Raw genomic sequence first — 24,745 nt, forward strand, 5'->3', positions numbered from 1 at the left:
TATGAGACACGCCATAGTGGAGGATTCAGGAAATTTCGATGAGCTGGAGTTTTTAACGTGGACTGACATCGCACAGTGCACGGGTCTCTAGCACTTCACCTCCATCTAAATGCGTTTCGCTGTCCAAGATATTCCAGCTAGCTTGGACCAATATTAAAAAAGAGAGAGTTCTGAAAAAATCCCATCAACCGTGTATTAGCGCTAGGAATGTGACCTACAGTCAGTATATTTTCACCAGTATATAATTAATTATTTAATAATTGAATTAAAGTAGCTGCAACTTTCCCACTGTATTTACTGTACTTATTGTATTTTCACTGTGTTATGTATTGTGTTTATACATCTATGCTTTAGACAGACATGTAGAGTGTTGGGCAGTATCGTGGTCTGGGCGGGGTTGCTGCATTGTCAGGCATTCACTAGCCTTTTGGCCATCGCTTACCGTTGAACAGCTGCACGAAATATGTATACTTGCAGTGGTGATAAATAAACTTCAAACTTTATGAGTTATTGCTTGAGCCGCTAACATATCACTTTTAAGTTACTGGCCGCCACAAATAAGGCCGGAATTCAGCATTTATTTCGTGCTGTAATATGCATGGTTACTTTTCCCGAGTAAAATCTTAACCCGGGAGACACGCCAAATATGAATATGCGCTTGATCTCGCTGCTGGCTTTCGTGAAGGTGGTAGGATGGGGAGCGGATGGGGAGAGCGTCTACTGCGCTCGGTGGCGGGAACGACTGAGCGACTGACTGCGCGGCGCGCGCAGCGCAGAGAGAGGGACAGGTGGGAGGGGGGTGCGAGCGGCGATGCGGCGGGAAGCTTCGACGCGCGCATCGTTTCATTGCCTTTTTGCGCTGGCGCCGGGTGGGGAGAGCGTCTGCTACTACCTTCGACAAAGCGCCCGTAGTGCTCTAGAATGATGATTGTCATTTCACAATCCACGATGAAGGTGGTGAAAGTCGCGCTCCACAATCCACGATATCGGGTGGTAGCCATTATGCTCAGCTTTGGGCCAGGACCAGCTAGGTGCCGATCATCTCCGCTGTATCTGTAGCCTTGCGCCACAAGAGCAAGCTATGCCCAGCTTTTCTGAGCCAAGTAGCCGGCCTTTCCACGCAAGGGCTACATAGCGAGATAGCCAAGCGAGCGCGAAGCTATCCACAGATGCGCCAGGGATTGCTAGGCAACACGAGGTGACGCCATCGCCCGTGAGGGTTTTCGTCCACGACGGACGGACTAATGCTCGGCTTAAACAGCTTTGCTGTTAAAAAGCGCTCCCTGTCTGAAAATACTCATCTCTACCTACGTGATTATATGTATATATGCATATATCATAAAACTTTTCAAACTAGAATTTATGATTGAAAGCCTTAAGGGTGAAGGATTCACTCATGCACGTATGCGTGTGATTTAATCAAATACATATTTCGAATTCCGGTTAAGTGGGTTCGCACCCGTTCAAAACCAACTTACCAGTCCTGCGGACGTGAGGTAGAAGTTGTCCCACGAGACCAGCTTTCCAGGGTATGACGACATGGTGATCGTGTGTCCAGGGATGACGTGTTCTGGAATGAGGGCGCAAATTTTATATGCGACGGAAAGGCAAATTTGGCTGAGTTGATTATGCGTACCGAAAAGATTTGCGCTAGACCACGCGGACAAGGAAGGGGTACAGGACACAGAATACGCTGCTTACAATTCACGTACATCAAGGAAGGTATCTATGTTTATATACAAGGCATGTTCCAAGTTGCGCACTCTAGTCTCCAGACAGAGACAAGAGACTAGTCTCTAGTCTCTGTCTAGTCTCTATATAGTCTCCTCTATATACAAAAACAACAAATATTTCGGTTATACAGACAAAGCCGCAGATGATTTCGCCGCTAAGCGTGCCACTGAGCGGTCCGCATTGAGCGCTAGTTTTTTGGGAAGCGCACTAATGTCAAGAGACTCCTGGATGTACGTTCTTTTCTCTGTAGAAAAACTTCAGGGAGCTATGGCAGCCTCCAAGCGTCCCTCATCACCTGGACCTAATAGCGTCACCTACATGGCCCTTTGCCATCTCGGTCAAACAGCTCGGGGAGCCTTATTAGACCTACAAAAAGGTTCCAGACAGAACGGATATTGATTCCTCCTTCGTGTAAGACCAGCTGCCCTGGGCGCCTTCCTTCGCAAGGCAGTAGGCCTTACGTTATTACAATTATTGCACACCTGATCGGTTACGAGAAGATTAAGCGCTTCGGGCAGGGGTGGCCCTTACACCAGCTATTATCTCAACATGGAACTGGTAGCATTTACCAGTTGGTGCTACATGCCCGTACTGTTCTGTTCCGGTGATGTAAGCAGATGCATACCACCTTATATGGACATGCCAAGGATTACAGTCGGAACGCTCCCGGCATCTCCTGCAAGCTCGTCTTCGCTACAGTGACACAGTTATGACCGATGGATACATGACAACACATTCCACAAGACACTTCTTCACTTCATACAGAACACCGGCCTAACGGCGCACATTTACCACAAATATACACAACAAATATTACGCCTTAAGGGCAAGTCTATGTCGCAAATAAAAAAAAGCGCTTTCCGAGACTAATAATAGACCGGGACCTGCCCTGGAGCCCTCATTTCTCCTGTATGAAGATTAAACACCAATCATGTTGACCCATGTGCTAAGATATCTTGCGGGAAAATCGTGGGTATAAAGAGGTTTATTAGCGGGCACTCAGCGACGATTCTCGACAGCGACAGTTGGCGGGGCGGACTCTCAGCACAAGAGCCGAAGAAGGCGACCCACTAGAAGGTGCTCGAGAGGACGACCCATTACCGAGTTCGAACTCTTCGCTACAATTACCCCGGGTACGAAAAGGGAGCCGCCTGGCGGCCTAGCAACTTGTCACTATAAGGGCTCGTGGTAGGGCTTCAGGCGCTCCACGTAGACAATGTCGCGCCCTCGGCGGCGCATGTCCGGAGATGGTTCTATGGGTTCGATCAGGTACTTGACCGGGGATGTGCGTTCGACGACACGGTAGGGGCCTTCGTATTTGGGCAGTAGTTTGGAAGAGAGGCCAGTTGCAGTGGTAGGGACAGACAGCCAAACGAGCGCTCCAGGGAGGAACGTGGGCGCTGAAGTGGTGGTGTCACCACGAATGCTCTTCTGCCGCTCTTGGTTATGCGTAGTGAAGGTCTTGGAGAGCTCACGACACTCCTCAGCAAGTTTGGCTGTCGCAGAAATAGACGCACATTCAGAGCGATCCAGCTTGTAGGGAAGGATTGTGTCGATTGTGTGCGACGGGTGCCTGCCGTACAATAAGAAAAATGGTGAGAAACCAGTAGTGCTCTGAGGGGCGGTATTTAGGCGTAGGTGACGAAAGGCAGAATGGCATCCCAATTTGTGTGATCGGCGGCGACGTACAGGTCGGTCCACTGTTAAAGGGAACAATTGCGTTCAGGGCATGTCAGGATATCGCTCTCTTGCAACAGTACAGTGGCTTAGATTTACATAAGACTACTGGTGGTTGACAGTTCCGACTCCCTTTGACAGACCAGTGCCTTGAACAAACAACGTTTCCACATCCACTTGGAATGAGGGGGCCAGCAAAATGAAGGGGGCTCATTCGAGTGTTCCCTTTAACAGTGGACCGACCTGTACATCGAGAGCATGTGAGCTGAGCGTGCGGTTAAAGCGTTCGGTGAGGCCGTTCGTCTGCGGGTGGTAAGCAGTAGTTTTCCGGTGAACAACGTTGCACTTGGCTTCGACGATGGCTTCGACGACTTCCGACAAGAAGACACGGCCTCGATCACTGAGCAGCTCGTGGGGTGGACCGGGACGCAGCATGAATCGGTGGAGCAAGACGGAGGCCACATCGCGCGCTGTAGCCGCAGCGAGGACGGCAGTTTCAGCGTATCGCGTGAGGTGGTCTACAGCGACGATGGCCCAGCGGTTACCAGTGGACGTCAGAGGAAGTGGCCCGTACAAATCAACGCCAACGCGCCCAAACGGTCGGTCAGGGCAAGGTAGAGGTTGCAGACCTGCCGATGACAGGTGCGTCGAAGTTTTGCGGCGCTGACAATCGATGCAGGAGCGAACGAACGTCTGCACGTAGCGGTAAATTCCTCGCCAAAAGTACCGTTGGCGAATGCGGTGGTAAGTTTTCGATACCCCAGAGTGTGCACACTGCGGATCAGAGTGGAACGATTCGCATATGTGAGAATGCAGACTGCGGGTTATTACTAGTAGCCACTGGCGACCGTCGCCGTCGTAATTGCGTCGGTGGAGGAGGTCGTCGCGAACGGCGAAATGGTGGGCTTGACGACGCAATGCGCGAGAGGATGGTGTGGCCGATGGATCAGTCAGCAAGTCTATCAGTGAGGCAATCCAATGATCCTTGCGCTGTTCGGTAGCGATGGTGTGAATGTCGAGGGAAGAAACGGCAAAGTGAGACACTGAGCTGTAGGCATTGTCGTCAGGCAAGGGACAGCGGGACAGGGCGTCGTCATCAGCATGCTGGCGTCCGTTGCGGTACAGCAGCGGATGTCGTAGTCTTGCAGGCCAGGTGCCCACCAGGCGAGACGGCCTGAGGGATCCTTCAAGGACGACAACCAGCACAGTCCATGATGGTCGATGACGACATCAAATGGGCGACCATACAAATAAGGTCGGAACTTCGTAAGGGCCCAGATGATTGCCAGACATCCTTTCTCCGTAACGGTATAGTTGGTCTCAGCTTTAGTAAGCGTACGACTTGCATATGCCACGACGTTTTCCGGGAACCCAGTTTTGCGCTGCGCAAGGACAGCGCCGAGGCCAACACCCCTGGCGTCCGTGTGTACCTCTGTAGGGGCCGTAGGGTCGCAGTGGCGTAGTATAGGAGGAGACGTCAACAAACTACGGAGCTTTGCGAAAGCGTCGTCGCACTGTGACGACCACGAATTGAGGAGCCCGTTGTTGCCAAGGAGCTTCGTAAGCGGCGATATGATAGTCGCGAAGTTGCGGATAAAGCGCCGAAAGTAGGAGCATAGTCCTACGAAACTGCGCGGTTCTTTGACCGACGTAGGTTTTGGGAACTCTGACACGGCCCGAAGCTTGGCTGGATCGGGGAGAATTCCGTCCTTGGACACGACGTAGCCGAGTATTGTCAGCTGCCGTGCTGCAAATCGGGACTTCTTTAGATTCAGTTGCAGACCAGCGCCGCTCAAACGCGTCAACACATGCCGCAGGCGTTGAAGATGCGTGGAGAAGTCCGGGGCGAAAACAACGACGTCGTCGAGGTAGCACAGGCACGTGTGCCATTTCAAGTTGCGCAGAACGGTATCCATCATGCGCTCAAAGGTCGCCGGCGCATTACACAGCCAAAAGGCATGACGTTGAATCGTACAAGCCCTCCGGCGTGACAAAGGCTGTCTTCGGTCGGGCGTCATCAGCCATGGGGACTTGCCAGTACCCTGAGCGCATGATGGATACCGTTCTGCGCAACTTTAAATGGCACACGTGCCTGTGCTAGTGTGAACGTGCACGTGTGTGGCACGTGTGTGGCACACGTGCCTTTGATAGGATTGCATGGTGGGCTGCAGTCGTGGCCTGTGCGTGACGTCGGCGTAGGTTACCGGTACATCCGCTTCGAAAGAGTGAGGTCGAGCGGAGGCTTCGGCGTAAATATGTGGGGCAGCCGTAGAGATATATGGGGGCGTTCTTGCGACAACTTGGGCGTAACTCAAGGGTGAAGGAGCCGGATGGCGCTGGTGGTACTCGGGCATGACTTCCGCGATTTCCTGCTCAATTGCTTGACGGAGGGGAGGCAGAAGGGTGGTCGACGGCTGTTGAGCGTACCGAGGGCGAGCAAAGTCCAGCAGAGAGAACTGGCGCGCGATTTACTCGCGCACGAATGTCTTGATCTCTGCGAGCAACGCGGAGTGGTCGGATATGGTCGACAAGCCGGCGAGCTCTGCGTCGCGTGATGGAGAGCGACGGGTCATCGATCGCTGCCGGCGCAGCTCCTCATAGCTTTGGCAGAGCGTTATGACATCTGCCACTGTGCTGGGGTTCTTGGCAAGCAGCATGGTGAAGGCGTCGTCGTCGATGCCTTTCATGATGTGCCTGATGTTGTCAGAATCGGACATGGTGGCGTCGGCTTTCTTACAGAAATCGAGGACGTCTTCAATGTAACTGGTGAATGATTCACCGGCCAGCTGAGCGCGTTCACGTAAGCGCTTTTCGGCCTGCAGCTTACGAACGGCAGGGCGGCCAAACACGTTGATAATGGCGGTCTTGAAGCCGGACCACGTCGTGATATTGGATGCGTGGTTGTTGTACCACAGGCCCGCCACACCCGCGACGTAGAAAACCAGGTTAGTCAATTTTGCTGCCTCGTCCCATTTATTGGGGACACTCACGCGCTCGTAAATCGCGAGCTAGTCCTCCACGTCGGTACCATCGGCGCCAGTGAATACGAGGAACACCGGGACATGAGGTCGCTGCAGGCGGGGGCGTTTGCTGGGAGACGTCTTGAGGCATGGTAGGCGGCAGGGTACGGGATCGAAGAGCCAGGCATTGAATGAGGGCCGAAGTTGTTGTGAAGGCCCAGCACCTCCACCAAATTATAAAGAGGTTTATTAGCGGGCACTCGGCGAAGATACTCGACAGCGACGGTCAAGGCGGGGCCGACTCTCAGCACGAGTTGCGTTCTCTTCGAAAAGAGCCGAAGAAGGCGACCCACTAGAACGTGCTCGAGAGGATGACCCATTACCAAGTTCGAACGCTTCGCTACATGGGGTGCATTTGCACATGCGACACTTTAGCTTAATACCGTGGCGTTCTTTGCGTTAGTGTGCTACAGCTTACCTGCGCTGTGCAGGGCTCGAAGGACAAAGGTACATGTCCTCCAGTCGATTCAAGCTCAAGTATTGAGAATTCCGAGATGTGCACACTGAGCAGCTGGTATGGTCATCTCGCGTGATCACCCAATCACAAAATACATCCGCGTCGATACGTTGAGAAAGCACACTAGACATTTCGGCCGCATTCCACCCCACCAGCTCGGCCCCCTTCCCGTTTCACTCTGCTTTCAGTGGTATTAATGCCGCTCATCGTGCAGTTCTTCCATCGAAGATCACGCCTGCAGCAAGACCATCGTTACTTTTATGGTACCTACGCCCCCTAGAAGCCCTCCCGACTTTCGCTATCTCCACACACACACACACACACACACACACACACACACACACACACACACACACACACACACACACACACACACACACACACACACACACACACACACACACACACACACACACACACACACACACACACACACACACGCACACACACACACACACACACACACACACACATTTCGCCTGCCAGTGCAACAAGTCGGCAATGTTATTCTTCCCCATCAGCGCCAATCTACTCGAGCGAGGGCGTGATGGAACGTTAAGGATTGCTGAGCAGTAAAATAGGGAATATGACATACATAAAACTCTTCGATAGTCCGACATCCAAATTTACAATTTTAGCATAACTTTAGTCTGTTACGTGCCGGCACCTCAATCTCGTTATGATGCGATCGAATTGGGGGCTCCAGCTTTATCTTTATCCCCTGCATGTCATTTCTTTTGCGCACAAAGTGTAGCGCACTGGAGTAGCACATCATCTTTTTCCTTTTCTAGCTCTCCTTTTTTTCTAACATCTCTCTTTTATCATCTTTTATTCCCCTTCCCCTTTCCCCCAGCACAGGGCAGCCAGCCGGTCTAAGAACTGGCTAACCTCCCTGTCTTTCGCTTGTTTGTTCCTTCCTTCCTTCCTTCCTTGAGGGTCAACCGCTCTCTTCCCAAAAGGCTTTTGTTTCAAAGCCCTTTCTTTTTGTTATGTTTCGCGATGCTGTTGTTTGGCTTCTTGGGTGTTTTCTCTTGTCATGCTTTTTTTAAAACATGCACCAGCCAGGGGAGAGTGGGAAAATGCTGGCACAAGATGCTTTGATTATACGAGGGAAGGGAATTGAAGATGGGCAAAAATAATTCTCCGACGGTCGCAAATACAATTTGGTACCACACACCAGGTACGAAGCCGGGGTTACGAATTTTTTCGCCAAAATTTGTTTTGTGAGTATTCGTTCAGTGACAGAACTGGTCATAAGCAGGCCCTTGTGAAATAGCTGCCACACGTCCAATTTCGATGGGCGCGCACCCAAGCCAAACTCTTGCAAAACAAATTTCGGCCAGGGCCTGGGGGAGGGGCTTTGACCACCATAAAGCCGTCAACCGGAACACGAGCCCCACAGTTTTTTAAGCAGGTTTTAAAGCCACGGGAGCTATCGTTAGAGGTACACGTCGACGACTCGATGAAGTTGATAGACCTTAACATCTATTTTTCCTGTGACCACGTATGCTGGAATTGCGTGCTCAGAGCTGATGCGCCATTTCTACCTTTTAGTACGGCGCAATGAAACTTGGTCGAGCGCAGCACTGCAAGTTCTCCTCGCAGAATTGGCTCTTGGAATCGTTGACGTTATGCGAATGCGTTTGCTACCAGTCACCTGCTCTGTCGTCGTCGTATCAAGCTGTGCTAACGCGATTATGTCTCTTTGCTCTCGATATTGTCGGGCAACATCAGCATGACGTCTTTCATCGTCTTTCTAGCGTTCATGAGCGCCAGGAACCGCACAAAGGAAGGCCAATCCCACGACCACCGAAACGTATTGGGTAATTAGCGTCTTTAGCGCTATATTTTTGCAAAGTGCGAATTTTCATGATGTGTTCAATGTTCAATGCTGTTTTGTTTTGCGTATTGCCAGATGGCCTTTATTTCACCATCGCGATTTACACGAAACTTCCATGGAAAGTGTTCTTTTCTACGTTTGTTTTGTGCATTCAGTAGATAATATTCACAAGATTGGGATAAGTTCACAGCCTGCAAGCGTGTGTGCTTATCCCATTGAGTCAAGCAATCGGTTACACAACGTGATGCCGTAGGTTCCTAGTCCACCACGACCTCACAAAGCTTTCTTTCATGCATTTATTTCTTTTTAGGAATTAGTCTTAAACAAGAAGGTGTCCGAAGAACGGAGAGCTTTCTTGCTGAGACGGCAGAAATATGATTGGCATTTAAAAATTTACTCCGACGTAATTTCATCCGGGGCCAAGGCCGTTTCAACAATGGGGTTGGTTGTTGAAGTTCTGCGAGTTAGACTCCACCTTCAGCGGGAAATTTATGAGCGCTTTAGCCCAATTAGGATTGTGCAGCGAAGCATACAAGCTTAATTTTGCGAATAACTGGGCCCATCAGCAAGATTCAATGCTCCAAAAAAAACGCTACTGTACATGCACGCGAGTCGCTATTTTCCCACCGAGGATTCTCGGTCAAAGAGTGGTAGATCAACGAATAGTTTTCATTCAGCGTATCTTCTACACTATCGGACCCCCTGGAGGGTGTGTTTTACGGTGATACGTCTTTGGTAAAGGCTGTTGACAAGGATCTGTGCACTCTCTATCAGTGAGGCAAAAGCCCAATGTTTGTGTGGCGGGGGCAGGCGCACGAGCTTACCGTCACCGGTGAGATGCGCCGTGTGGTGCCAGGGGAAGATGTACCTCTTCTGTATGCGCAGCATTCCACGGTACAGAAACCAGGTGTCATGAGAAAAGTAGATGTCCTCAAAGTCACCCAACACTTTGACTAGAGCTGAGCAGGCCAGGATCTGGGCGATTGAGTTGAAGTCATTCTTCCTTTGCAGGGCAAGTTCCAGGTCGAACAGATCTCCCACCAGGCTGAAGTAGCTGAACGTTGAAGAGGTTATACAGAGAGAAATGCATAAGAAACGGCTGATAACGACAAATTCTCGACCACGGCAGTCCTATGAGTAGATTCACCATTTATTTTCGGGTTGTTAGTAATGTGGTTGGGAAATGTTCAGCGCTGCACTATTTCTGCTCATTTCATTTTTCGCGTCACACCTTAAAGGGGCCATGACACCCAATTTTCGATCATAATCTGTGTTATATGGATTAACCCTCGTGCATTCACAAATAAGCTGGCGAAATTTCAGCGCATTTGGTCGAGCACTTAATTTATAACCGAATATTTTTATAAACCATTGTTGCCGAGAGTCAGGCAACAATGGTGCACTCGCGAGCCGTGTAGTAACAAGCAGCTAGCTGTGCAAGAGTTTGCATTGCGGCAAATGATATTATTGTTCCGCGGTCAGTTGCAAGTGATATCGAGATATTTTAGCTTTCTTTAGCTTGGTACTGAAATTGAACGATTTGCAGCGGCTGAAACTTTGGTAGAAGACGACGGCTCCGTTCCGTGTACACATGACGTCACATGCGCCATTGCAAGGTGGCGGTCGCCGGCGGTGGGCGGGGTTTACAGCCGGCGACTTCTAGGGCTTGTTTTGCACTGAAATATTCGTTTACGGCGCAGTTTTGAAATCTGTATAGTGTAAAGAATAGACAGAGACAGCACCCTTGCTGCAGGCCGGCTGTTCTATTCCCTTCGTCTTCCTTCGCTTCGCCCTATCCGAGCATGCGCCCGTGCCCGAGTGCCGCTGTCTTCATTACAATAGGCGTAATAGACCCTCTACCTCTAGTTTTCGCTGAAAACGACAAATCTTTGGGTGACCGTGTCATGGCCCCTTTAAACGGAGCAAGGCTGCAAGAGAAGCACACAAGCTGAGCTTCAAACGTGAGCATAACTACGTGAACATGCGAACGTATTCTTCAGTTCGACAACAAAAGAAAATGCTGGCTTATGGTAATTATTTTATTCAAAACGCTACGTGTGCTTTGCAAATGCGTAATTCACTCGAAAAATGCGATCTAAATTGAACACATGACAGCTGAAAGAGGCTGATTTTTTTTGCATGAATATGTAAAAGAGCTTTGGCTCTGAAAAACAGTGGCAGCTATAATGCGCCCACTGTGACGAGATGAAAAAAAAGTCAGAATACTTTCATTAGGTCCAAACATGCCAATCGCATTTTGTGGTCAGTTCAGTCCCAATAGGCCTACGCAAACGAAAATTGCCATCTGTGGGCGGCCCGTTGCCTCTTATACCTGCAGTGGGCGCGCTGTGCTTCTTTTTACTTAATTTTCTTTGCATCGAGCATGATATAATTCCAGCCGCAACAGTCGAAGTGACCGTGGCGCCTTGAAAAACTTGACCCAGACGCTTCGCTAAGTCATCCAGCTTCACGGAGTAGTTGAATTATGCGACTTCCACGATACCGGATAACTCTCAGCGCACTCAAATAATTTACTTTCCATCGCATTACTCTGACAATGTGAACTCTCCAGTAATGTGGACAATCTACACACTAAACGACAATATTAAATTTGCCTCAAGTATTCCCTATTTAACAATGTCCTGGCTCAACGTTTCACGCTCAAGCAGGTAAACTATTGAACATGAATTATTAATATAATTTGTCAGCAATGTCAGTCCCACCAGAGACCGTAACAAGAAGGGCATATCCGTAAGTTATGCAGTAATACACGCTTTTTGCGGCATACAATAATTGTCGCAGCACATTAAATTTGAGCAAGCACTTACTTATATATAAGTATACTTACGCATACTTCAGTATAAGTATACAAGAAAAAGGATATTTGAAGTTATGAAAGGGTACAACAGCAACCAATAAATTATACGATCATGCAGCTAACATGAAAAAACGAAACACACAGTTAAACACGTAGTGCAAACAACAAACCTCCAGGGCAAAATTACCCGTTACAGTAACGTCACCCAATTGGCCAAAGCGATGAACACTCAGGCTGTTAAGGGTCAACCATGGAGGGATGTGTGCCGTGTGTAAACCCGAAAGACAAACGGGACTAACCGTCCCTGGTGTTGGTTCAGTTGTCTCAGTCGTGTTAGTGGCGTCATGCCGACGGGTGTCTCGCGCTATAGATAGTATGCCGCGACGCCTTCTAAGTGAATGCTTACGTGGATTAGCGTGTGGTGCTTCTTATAACATTTCATTTCCCTCTGTAGTCACGACATACCGCGCTGCATTTCTCCGGCGCAGTTACAGCCCTGCGTCGTCGCCGGCTGCAAATGGCGGACAAGAAGAGGGTAGGCTTATTATTGCACCCTGAGAGTGTGAAAAAATCGCCGCGAGGTTCTTTCACAAGTGATAATTTCTTAGCTGCTGCGCATGTGGCCCGTGCGCAACGATGGCCGGCAGTGGGTTCGATTGTGTTGTATGCCGCGCATTCTAAACGCACCACGAAAACCAGCGAGGGCTTTATTTCCCCTAGCCCACTTAGCTGTGCCTCGTCACTACCTACAAGTTGGCCGCCACTGCCTACAGCGTGTTCGACGCGATGTCGGGCGGCGACTTCACTGGCGTTTGCTCAAAGTTAACAGCCCTTGGCGGTGGCGCGCGATGGCAGGCTTAATGGGATACTAAAGTGTAACAATGAATCAGTTTTGATTGATAAATGGTATTCTGAGAACTCTAACGTCGTTAATTCCACCGTCATAGGTTTGTTAATAGTGGCAGCGACCAGGGGCGTAGCCAAGGGGGGGGGGTTGGGGGGGTTCAAACCCCCCCCCCCCCGAAATTTTTCAGTTTTGCTTGCGTATATAGGCACGCACACATACAAACGCACGCACGAACATACATAAAGTATGGTTGAACCCCCCCCCCCCCCCGAAAAAAAATTTCTGGCTACGCCCCTGGCAGCGACTCTATCTGCGAAATATCAGCTGCGACTCTAACATATCGGCTCAATACAGTACAGCCGTTCATGCCCAAGTCTGAGAGTTGTAGCCACGCGCTTACGAATATACTTGCAACGACTTTTTACTAGGGATGGCTGATGAATACTTTACGACGTTACAATCTGGCGTCCGCTCCGACATGCAGTGACGCGGCAGGCGCGGCATGTACGTATGCAAGAAAACGACGCCGTTCGACATAACCACAACGCAAACGCATCTCTGGAGATTCTCGCACTTTCGCTTACCTCGGCTGCATTGTAATGTAACAGTGAAGAGTTTCACTCTTAAAAAAAAGGTTGTAGTACTTACTAACTTCGGTTTACTAACTACTTGTCACATATGTTACTACCCTGTTAGTAAGTGCGGTCAGTAACGGGGAGGTTAATAACCGTTACTACCCTCGCCGTTACAAACACACTTAGTATCGGTTACTACCCTTCTCGTTGCTAACTTGTAAAATAGGTAGTAACGGTTACTACCAAAAAAAAAAATTAAGTAGCCGTGATCCTTTCGCCTCTTTTTTTTATAACGGTCACTTCACGAGCATCAACATTGCGATATATCATTAGGTAATTAAGCACAGCACGTCATGAATCAGAACAGCACACATACACAACAACAAGGCTACGCGACACGTATAATTCGTAAGCGTTTCCAGGAGTATATATAGCCCTACCTCTGGGGTACGCAGCTGGTGCCGGTGGGCAGCTAGGCTTTAGGATAAATAGCTTAAGTTATGCGCCTATACTTATATAGCGTACAATTTTATTAGGTGCGCGAGGTGACATAGCGTAGGACTTTTAATCAAGCATATTAAGACAATCAATATGCTATGTATATTTTGCGTAATATCGTCTCAACATGGCCTAATATACAAGACCCAAGACTGGGTACTAAGCTTACTAATATCGCCTCAATGAACTTGAATCGATTCCCGTGCTAGTGAATAGGTTGTAAAAAGCTCGTAATAATAACTTCTAAGATTGGTTTAACAAACTCGTTTAACAGGTGCATGGCAAAAAGTTAGTAACGGTACGCAAGAGGTAGTAACCGTTGCAACTTTTAAGTGTGTGCTAACGTAGGTAGTAAAAAGGTAGCAAAAAGTTAGTAATGATCCAAGAAAGCTAGTAACAGCTGCTGTTACTATTTGCTCGTGGTTACAAGCTTTTTCCTAACTTTTTTTTAAGAGTGTGCAATCAGACTCAAATATCAATTCCTCTAAAAATGTTGGCCGTACAAATTATATTTCTTCAAGCCATGATCAAAAAAAGTGAATACGAGAAGGGTTTGAGAAAATATATTAAAATATATTAAAAACTTTAACTCAGTGAGTGAATGCATGTTTTTGCAGCACTGTGAAGGGTTATAAGCAAAGTAGCTTTTTGTTACTAACTCGAGTTAGTAACTTGGCTGTTTGGGTAGTAACAACACGCCTGTTGCTTTCGAGTTTGTAAATGGTTAGTAACTGTCTCAGAGAGTTAGTAACAGTGGCTGTTACTAACATTTTCCTTCCAGTTACTACCTTTTTACGAACATTTTTTTAAGAGTGTTCGACGCAAAAATGGGCATTCATCGACCTTCGCGACTCACTTGCGCCGAGATCGGTCGCGCTCAATGTGACCAGTACGACTCCAAGCGAAGGTAGGCCTAGCGCACCGAGTCAGCGTGTACATGCTGTCGGAGCTTCCGGGTTTAAGGATACGAAATTCCGACGAGTAAGAATGAGTGTGCAGTAGAGCTTTGGTATCGGTTAACCTGAATGAACTATTTTCTATCTTCCTTACGGTGTCCGTACAAGAAGCGATGGGCATCGTTGCGACGCGCTTTCAGCAAACGCACCCCGGCAGCCACCGAAAGCCTTCGGGCGCACTCGCCAGCACTTCGCTGACACATACTTGTCAATTAGTACGCCTTGTTGAACTGACATGATGGCATACTTTCTTGCACATTCAATATGGTGTTTCGCGATCGGTTATGTAGTTGCAGCTATCGATAGAGATGCAAATCAGTACACTGACACGGCCGCTGTAGTAGTGTATCGTAAATTGTGTGAGAAAAGAGACGTTCTTCAATGTCATTCCTGTTCGGCAGCTCATCGTGTGTTATGAAGACGCGAATTTTATTTGGAAAGGGAGATCGTGGCTATCTTCAGTATGCGACCCGTAAATATGTAGCCCAGCGGTGACCTCTAGCTGTCTTGATTAGTCTTTTTACGATAAGCGCAGTTTGTCGAGCGTGGCGTATTGGTACAGAGCTAGGCTGAGGATGTGCAGGTGGTCGGTTTGATTCCTTCTAACAATAGTTTTTTTACGGCCTTTCTTTTTTATTTCTTATTTTTATTGCAATAATGCTTTTAGTGTATACCTTATTACCGTGGAAATTAGTTTGTGTGGTAAACTAAGTTTTGGCGATGTGTTGAAGTAGCCGCTGTTCAGGCTTCGAAGCTGCCTCTGTTGGCGTTTCAGAACCCAAATGTTGATGATCACAAGCACTTTCTTTAGTTATCACTGAAAGTTATCCTATTAACTTGCACATTAAAGTGACATTTGTGGCCTTTGCGCTCGGAGAATTATGGTTGGGAGACAGTTATACATCGCTGTGCGGCGTCGGCCAGAAGCTCGCACTAGTTTCTAGTCCGTCTGCTCAGGAGGGAATTCGTTACCATGTTCACGCTACGTCCGCGCGGGAGTCCCGTGGATTGGGAACTGCTCTCGGAGTAGCAGAGATTTCGCAGACTCTTTTACTCTACCTTCAAGGAAAGAGTAAGTCCCCCACTACTCACGCACGGAGTTAAAGAACTCTGGCGAGAGTAATACAGTCGCTTTACTCTTGCAGTACTCCCTCTACATCTGTGAGTGAGCAGTTTAGGGCTTGTTGTCCGGGAGCTGCTGTTTGAGACACCGGTAGCTGGTAAGTTAAGTCACAGTTTATCAATTCGGTTAATGTCCTCGAGGAATCTGAACAGAAATTTTAAAATCTGACGTGTCTGAGAAGCAGAAGACGTAGGTCCAAGTATTTTTCCCAGATGTAGCGGTGCTTGTAGGCTGGCAGAATTCTCTGTTTTTCATTAAAAAGCTTTCTCTTCTCTCTCTCTCGGTAGCTGGTACATAAAATGGTAGGCATGTGCTAGAAATATTAATGTGAAATTATAATAGAAACTCCGAAGACACGACGACACGACGTACTACATACATAAGAAGTAAGCAATGCGCAAAGTATTTTTTAAGGAAGCACTTTTTTTGCCGTCTTATGCACTTGTTTTGACGAATCAGTTAATAGTGTATAATCCAGTGTTACAACCAGATAAGAACAAATATACTGAGCAAGAAAGTAGTTAGCAATGATAACTTACAATGATCGCGTGACAGTGTCCAGTTCATGGTAATAGTCTAGGGTCTGGTTCTCGAAGACATCGCTTAGTCCTGCCAGCTGTTTCATTAGTAGGTGCACCTGCGATGGAAAAACAGGGGATGCTTGAGGTCGTGCTCCCTATAGTTCACTTAATTGCATGTAGTGTACCCCGCAAGCCAGAGGCTAGCCCGCCGTCTCCGTTTTTTATCATGGCGAATAGCGCGCGCTTTACCTTTTAGTTTGAGTTTTATACACACAGCAAGTACATGCACAAGATTTGGGGATGAAAACTGGATAAAAGCTGTATCAACGGTAGCTTAAGTAGTCCCATCTCCCCACAAAACATGGCAGCAGACACGAGAGTTTGGAAGCATGGCAGTACATAGGTCAATTGGGAAAAATAATAGAGAGCAATAATGTCATATTGGAAAGAATATGCATAGTGCGACAAGCAATAAACAGTCAAGAATATTTTCGTTCAAGTGCAATCACAGCGATCCGTATGTGTTCAGTAGGGTTGAGAGCTGGGCTAGTTGGTGAGATATCATTTTAACGTATGGTGTAGTAGCGCAAATTCGACGGGGACAAAGAGGAACAAGAAGCAGTAAACACGACACTCGCTACTTTGTAGGGGTGTGCGAATAATCGAGTATGTGTTATTGATTATTTTGAAATATTTTTTTGAAGGCCAGCTCACATTTCTTTAGTATACTCAATTGGCAGACTATTTTTCAGCATCTGAAGAAGTAGTTGGTTCTTCAGGGGTGAGACCGCTGGAGATATGTGATCCCTACTTAGGTGAGAGTGCGGTGATGGCTCTACAAATAAGTAGGGGTGTGCGAATATTCGAGTTTTGATTTCGAACCGAATAATGCGATAGCTAGTGTTCGAATAACTAGTATTCGAAGTTTCGAATAATTCGACATGACGAATATCTAAAACGCTACAAAGGCCAACGATGCAACTTGGTTAGGGTGGGGTAGCTAAAGCTAACTCTAACACCTTCACAGTACGCCTTTCGTTAACGTTTGCGCCAAAATGCTGGTTCAAAGCGAGCACAAGTTTATTTTAAAGGAGATTATGCCATTTCCGTAAGCAAAAAGAACATACGAAAGAACTATCGAGCCCTTCACAACTTCGCTTCCGAAACGAAGACACGGACTTCTTGCGAAGTACGGTCGCGTACACCGCAAACGCCGTAAAACATCCCTCATTGATTGGGCCTCGGTGATTAGCTTGACGTGTGAAAATTTGTTCACACTGTGCAGTCGCCACCGCTGCACCGCACCACTCGTTCAGAAACTCGCATCGTTCCAGCGCGCAGTCAAAACGCTGCTGTGAACGGGCGGCCGAAGATTTTTGGGCCTGGAACACTCATGACGAATTATGACAATACATAAACTAGAATGATTCATCGCACAATCATCAGTATTCACAAGGAGTAGTACTTATTCTGCAACATTCATACACATTTGTGTACTGATCTGTAGGATAACTAATGAACAGCAATAAAAAATAAATTCAAATTTTTTAAGCTTGTGAATAAAAGCATTCACTACAGAAGGGCATGACAGAACTTATACACAATATTTCAAGTACACAATAAGATACTACCATAGATACCATAGATACTAGTAACTGCTATTATGGATGGCTACGCTTGGGAGGCATCCGACTAACTCAACTGCTGCAAGGAGAAGTCTGACGAAGGGGCGCTGTCGCGCGCGCCGCTGTGCCATCTCGTGAGAGAGCGTAAAGCCTGTTTCACATGCAGCGATTTTGCTCCAAGAGCGGAGCGGCTGCCGTCGCGGAAGCCCAAAAACAGGTTTTTTAGAGCGACCAGTGGACGCGCGATCGAGATCGCCAGAGTTGGAAAAATTCGCGAGCGGCAGAGCGGCTGCCCAAGGTCAACCAATGGGGGAGCAGTGACGCGGGGAGCATGTGACCGTAGGGATGGAGACGAGAGCAGCCGCGCGCGCCGGGAGGAACACGCTCCGACTCGGTTTCCTAGCAGACGACATTCGCTGCAACGAGCTGGCAGTGTAGAAAACGCCGTTCTTTTCCTTTTGTTGTTCTTTACTGCGCTTCCATCAAAGCAGACAAATCGTTTGCACGTGTCATTTTGTTCTTTTGTATTTTTATCGAATCGTGGCACCAACATAGGTCCGGACAGGGGGAACCTACGACACTCCGCACTTGTTCGCAGTAGACGTTTCAGTTTTTTTTTTTACTACTCTGGTGCAGCACGTTCGAACAGTTTACTGTTTTCTTTTCCCTTTTTTTTTTAGTGGTCACGTACCCCGAAGACGACAAATGCCGCCGCCTCTTTACTGCAGAATGCCCATAGGCAAAAAAAAAAAAGAGACGAGCTCCTTCACAAACCCACAATGTCGTCGACTGGGCCGTTGGCATCCGCTTGCCGGCCCATACGGCGCACCAACGCCTTGCGGCATTCGAGACCAAAAGCCACCGAAAGCCCTGTGAAAGCTTAAAACCCCAAAAACAAATTCTTTCTTTTGCTTTTCCATGGCCAAGTGTATGTGCGTGCAACATGACTTGCGTGGTAAAAAAAAGAAAGCTGGAACAGAAATAAACGTGACTACTGAAGTTGTTTAATTGCACTCTGATAAACTGCACATTTTCATCATTCAAGGTTTAGGCGCGTGAAAATCGATCACCGAAGTAGAAGGCTGGTGAAACTTGCAACCCAAGCACACCAAAGCAAGCGAGCCCGGAGAAAGGAAACCCGCGGATAACGGGCGCTTCCCACAACCATCACTGCGCATCGCAGAGGCGCGCGCCGCGCAAAAGCGGTGCATGTGAAACGAAGCCGCGTCCGAGCGTCCTGCTGCCGCTCGATCGCCGCGGGCCCCGCCGCTCGGTCGCTCGCATGTGAAACAGGATTAAGGGGGCATGGACGGACGGACGGTCGGACGCCGCCGCTGTGCCATCACGTGATTGCTGAGAGTGTGTAAGGGGGAGAGGCCACAGCTGGCACTGTTCCAGGTCACGGACACATGGACGGACGCGAGTATGAGACATTAAAGGCTTTCGCCTTAATAGTTATGATATTTACGGTTGATTAGGGAATCTGGCGAGCAATAGTACAGTTATTTGGACGACCTCGTGGTGTGTCAAATGAAAACAGAGAGGGAGGTGATGAATGCAGTGAAAATATATAGTGGCTAATTAGTAGGTAGAATATCGTTAAGCTTAACTGAGTATTGAACTTCGAGAAACGAGAACGACTCAGAATAAGTGACAGCGAATAGGAATTATTCAGCAGCATTCATATATATTCGCGCGTTGATGTTTTAATTAGTGACCAATGTAAATAAATAAATCACTCATTGGTAACGTACAATTGGAAGCTGTCCATAAGAGGATATGTATAATATATGTGGAATAAAAATACCATTTTAATGTGCATAAATATATTACCACATAAGGGTAATACATAATTAGTAGTCTTAGTTATCAATAATTAGTGTCAGAGAATTTTTGTTTAAAACCTTGGCGAGTGCTCGATGAAATATGTCACGTGACATGTCGAATAGATGAAATGTGTCAAATGAAAGCGTACAGCCTGAGTTTGAATGTATTGAGAGTCTTGGTTGTTCATTAGCAATTAGAAGTTCTTAATACTAATTGGAAAAATATAAAAATGAGAGTGACACACCACAATACGCAATGACTAAGGATTACTCAGTAATTTTAGGGATGACTGACGAGGATTTGGGTTTATAAAAGCAGCATCAATGATTACTACATTTTAGTAGCAACTCGACAACTTGAAATAACAAAGATTGTCATTGTTTCGGCACAATGGAGACAGCAACAAATGCGAAATCAAAACGTTACACAAAGTGAGGCTAGCAGATCACTCCTTTAGCATAAGTCCTGGCGTAACTGTAAAAAAACGCTGCCGCTGCAGAGCTGCAAAGAGCGAAGCGACGTTCCTGCTGTATGTGCATGGCTTCCACACAAACTTTGCGATGAGAACAGAACGCGCACAAACGTATGAAGACAAGACGGGCGCGTCTTGTCTTCATATTGAAGACAAGACGCGCCCGACTGGTCAAATAACGCAATTTTTCTCGGAGTGACGCAGCCCACCCCCCTCTGGCACCCCCTCATGCACAATGCGCGCGACGTAGACGGCCGACTCGTTTCATCTCGGCTAGAGTTGCGACCTTCGGCAGTGCTCGCGCGCTTTCACTCGCACACAGACCATACAACGCGTGGGGCGGTGTTATTCATTTGCACTTAATACGGAACATGACGGCTGCGGCAGAAATGAGCCTGGAGTGTCTATATAACTGTCGCATAATTAACAAGAAGAGATCAAAAATTTCCAGCCCAACAGACTTTGCATATAATTGCATACTATAGACAAGTTTCCTTCATTCGTTAAGTCACTCCATTCTTAGAAGAATATCAGTGTGAATCAACTTCATTCATTGCTCTGGTCAGAACAACTCAGCAAATAAGAGAATTACTAAGCAGTAATGAGAGTAAAAGTGACCCATTAGCTTTGAGCATGGCTCAGCCGGAGGGATATTCAGTATTGTCATTTGAGCGAGCTGGTTAAGCTTCATGCCCTGATTCCTGCGTAGGTGGTGGTTCCATATTCTGTTATTGAGTGGTTCATTCTAAGACGCAGACGGGAAAGTAGCAGCGATCCACTACCGCACAAGCATTGTGCGTTGTCAAACTCTTCGGTAACTCTTGTGCGTTAGATGCTACCATGAACGTCTGCCATGAACTCGCCGCTTCTTTAAAGCATGTTATCACTAACGGTTACGCATCGTGCATACGGGCTTCACGACGTTGCTCCGTGTACTGCTTCGAAGGTCATTTCTGTTCGAAGCGCAGGTGCAACATTTTTACCGCCTGTGCGGGGTTTTCAAAGAAAAAGAAATCACCGACGATGACGACACTTCCTAATGCGCATTCTGAGCGCAGCTTCGTGTTGGGGCGGCGACAACTGTGTTTGAAGTTTCGGCTATGCGCACTTGTAGCAAGTAACATTCATTATATATTGCCTCATAAACTGCCAGCGTTCGAGTGCTACGCGCACCACTCTGCGCATTGCAGGCGTCGCAAACCAAGCGACACGCCGACAGTGCTCGAGTGCTACGCGCACTACTCTGCGCATTGCAGGCGTCGGGAACCAAGCGACACGCCGACAGTGCTCGAGTGCTACGCGCACTACTCTGCGCATTGCAGGCGTCGCAAACCAAGCGACACGCCGACAGTGCTCGAGTGCTACGCGCACCACTCTGCGCATTGCAGGCGTCGCAAACCAAGCGACACGCCGACAGTGCTCGAGTGCTACGCGCACCACTCTGCGCATTGCAGGCGTCGCAAACCAAGCGACACGCCGACAGTGCTCGAGTGCTACGCGCACCACTCTGCGCATTGCAGGCGTCGCAAACCAAGCGACACGCCGACAGTGCTCGTGTGCTACGCGCACCACTCTGCGCATTGCAGGCGTCGCAAACCAAGCGACACGCCGACAGTGCTCGAGTGCTACGCGCACCACGCTGCGCATTGCAGGCGTCGCAAACCAAGCGACACGCCGACAGTGCTCGAGTGCTACGCGCACCACTCTGCGCATTGCAGGCGTCGCAAACCAAGCGACACGCCGACAGTGCTCGAGTGCTACGCGCACTACTCTGCGCATTGCAGGCGTCGCAAACCAAGCGACACGCCGACAGTGCTCGTGTGCTACGCGCACCACTCTGCGCATTGCAGGCGTCGCAAACCAAGCGACACGCCGACAGTGCTCGAGTGCTACGCGCACTACTCTGCGCATTGCAGGCGTCGCAAACCAAGCGACACGCCGACAGTGCTCGAGTGCTACGCGCACCACTCTGCGCATTGCAGGCGTCGCAAACCAAGCGACACGCCGACAGTGCTCGAGTGCTACGCGCACCACTCTGCGCATTGCAGGCGTCGCAAACCAAGCGACACGCCGACAGTGCTCGAGTGCTACGCGCACCACTCTGCGCATTGCAGGCGTCGCAAACCAAGCGACACGCCGACAGTGCTCGAGTGCTACGCGCACTACTCTGCGCATTGCAGGCGTCGCAAACCAAGCGACACGCCGACAGTGCTCGAGTGCTACGCGCACTACTCTGCGCATTGCAGGCGTCGGGAACCAAGCGAAGTGCCGACAGCCCCGTTACAACAAGCGAAGCCAGCCACAGTAAACGTACCAGCTCTGCATGCGCACGAGCTCTGACCGAGGGTGCAGCGCGCGGGACGGAAGAAAGCGAGGGTAGAGGCCAGTGACTCGTGCTATCGACAAACTCCGCGTTCGCTCTCTTGCGTCCTCGTTCGCTCTATCGGTTACGCCGACGCTAGCCAACAAGGCGGCCACTCAGGGCAGGGACGGGCACCCAAGAGCTGCGCTCTCAACAAATGATCCTTTAAGGCAAAGGTATTTAGTCACGTACTTCACTTCGTCGTCATCCATGTAGAGAAGAATGCAATGGTATAAACGATAACCTATACGCTGTTCGCGTGGTGAATAGGTCATGCCGCCTATCTATGCAGCCGTGTGCAAATAAGACCTGATGTCTCTGCTGAACCGTTCAACGAGACCATTTGCTTCTGATGGCAAACATAAGAGAAAAAATTACACCATTTCCCGCTAAAGGGGTCCATGAGGCGATGCGAAGCCGGAGCACTTGCACGATCGCGTTCCGTTGGCGTTCGTTGGGCATGCTACCGACCTCGCGTCGCGGAACGCGAAGAGGAACGCTACGCGCGTCTTGTCTTCCCTCTAGCCAGGCCGTTAGTTCTCTGAGGGCGAGCGGGGAACGCGGTCGACAGGCACGCGAGAGGGGGGCAGCGTAGGAGAGGAGAGAAAGGGGGAGGGGACGCGCTGCGCTGGCGCTCATCGCGGCGTTGCGCAGGAGAGAATTTCGGCATGTCTAGCCCGCGTTTCAGAGGAAGAGTGGAGAGGGGGAGAGGGAAAGTGGAGAAGGGTAGGGGAGAGGGGGAGGATAAAGGGAAAGTGGAGAGGGGGAAAGGGAAGAAGTAAAGTGGTGATTGGAGAGGGATGAGGGGAAAGGGAAGAGGGGAAGTGGAGAGGAGGAGTGGAGAGGGGGAGTGGAGAGGTGGTGTGTGGGGAGGGTATGCGCATGCGCAGTGAGGGTGGTCCCGCCGCACACCACCACAACCACCACAGGTTTGAATCCGCTATAAGGTGCTTCGCATCTAAAAAAGCCGTAGTTTCGCAGCAAGGGTCAAACAATGATTCGATAGCCACAATTTCGAATGTTATATGAAGTAAAGCTAGCAGTTATCTCCTTTAGCAACCAGCGTGGCTCAACTGAACGATACGCCGAGTAAGGAAACGCAGCCGCTGCAGCGAGCGAGTGTTGAAACAGCGCGTAGAAAGGTATGAGGCGTGTGCTGATCTCTTTCAGAACAAAGCATGCGTGACCGCGCCCGACCGGGCGATGTATGAAGTTTCTGCAAGAGGCACGCAGAGCCCCCACCGGGGACCCTCCCCCTCTCCGATGCGTCTTTCGTGAGACCATGCGCGTGACGAAAGACAGCCGGCACATTTCCTCTGCGCCCGAGCCGCGATCGTCGTCTGCCCTCGCACGCTTTCACTCGCACATTGCACACACGACGCGCGGGGCGATGTTATCTATTTGAGCTTTACATGGAAGCTCACGGTGGCGACGACGGCAAAAAAGCGTCGGGAGTGTCCGTATGACCGATATCGTTATGATCATGTTTGGTAGCGTCAGAGTGTAGCTCGCCTGGGTGCAGAAAGGAAGAAGCACTAATGTGTTGGTGAAATTTCGTATGTTTGTTTCCCGCGAAAGCGTCATTCACGAATTCTTGACTCTGAGCATTTTGCAACAGGTGATCCTTTAAGCTACTCTTCTACGCTTCTGCGACGCACTATCGCATGCGTTGAGGAAACTCCTCGCACTATATGACATTCTTAATATGAATGGGTCTTTTAACGCGATAACGTTAAAGAGCTCGTTTCGCAGAAATCCCTTTGGTTGCCAGCAAAAAACCGGCGTTACCCTACAGCAAAAATTTGGTAGATGCAAAATAAATAAATAATAAAAATGTTCGGTCCGAACGAGAATCGAACCGAGGCCCTCTCCGTTGCAAGCAGGTGTTCCACCACGGAGCCTGCGTCGTAACAAGAAGCATGCCATTAGAATGTCGTGTAGATGGGTGGAGTCTCTCTAGCGCAATTAATATTTTTACGTGGTCGTGACGTCGACGAAGGCAGCAGTCGGCGTGTCGAAGATGACACCCTTTATTTGGCCGAACTTGTGGCCGGAAAAAGAAAACTCAAACTACAGGAATACACACTGTACAGTGACAGCGGCGAACAGATCGTCGGCCGTCGAAAAACTGCTCATGGCTGGGACGCGCCGTCTTTTATACATCACGCATCGAACTTTCCAGTCTTATCACTGGTGGTCGCGCAAGCTCTGGAATAATCTAGACTATTCGCGTCCTGCGCGCAATCTTAACAAAGCGATCTACTACTATCGCGAAGCTTCTCGAACACTGCGGCGCAGTCAGCGTCGAGCGTTGCTAACCGTCCTTGCTGGTCAGAACCGAATAAATAAACATAAAACAAGAAGCGGGCGTGGCGATATTGCGCGGCAGAATC

General features: G+C 49.0%; 1 protein-coding gene across 1 annotated transcript in view; it reads right to left on the reverse strand.

Annotated features, from left to right (window-relative positions):
• Positions 1-24,745, reverse strand: part of LOC119385683 (putative phospholipase B-like 2) — a 57,699-nt gene that overhangs the window by 14,212 nt on the left and 18,742 nt on the right. Inside the window, exons 3-5 of the mRNA XM_037653083.2 lie at positions 16,085-16,182; positions 9,553-9,782; positions 1,479-1,570 (exon numbers count right to left, since the gene is read on the reverse strand). Coding sequence (XP_037509011.1) covers positions 1,479-1,570; positions 9,553-9,782; positions 16,085-16,182 — 420 coding nt within the window. The remainder of the gene's footprint in view (positions 1-1,478; positions 1,571-9,552; positions 9,783-16,084; positions 16,183-24,745) is intronic.

The sequence above is a fragment of the Rhipicephalus sanguineus genome, chromosome 1, assembly GCF_013339695.2.
Source record: "Rhipicephalus sanguineus isolate Rsan-2018 chromosome 1, BIME_Rsan_1.4, whole genome shotgun sequence".
Classification (NCBI taxonomy): Eukaryota; Metazoa; Arthropoda; class Arachnida; order Ixodida; family Ixodidae; genus Rhipicephalus; species Rhipicephalus sanguineus.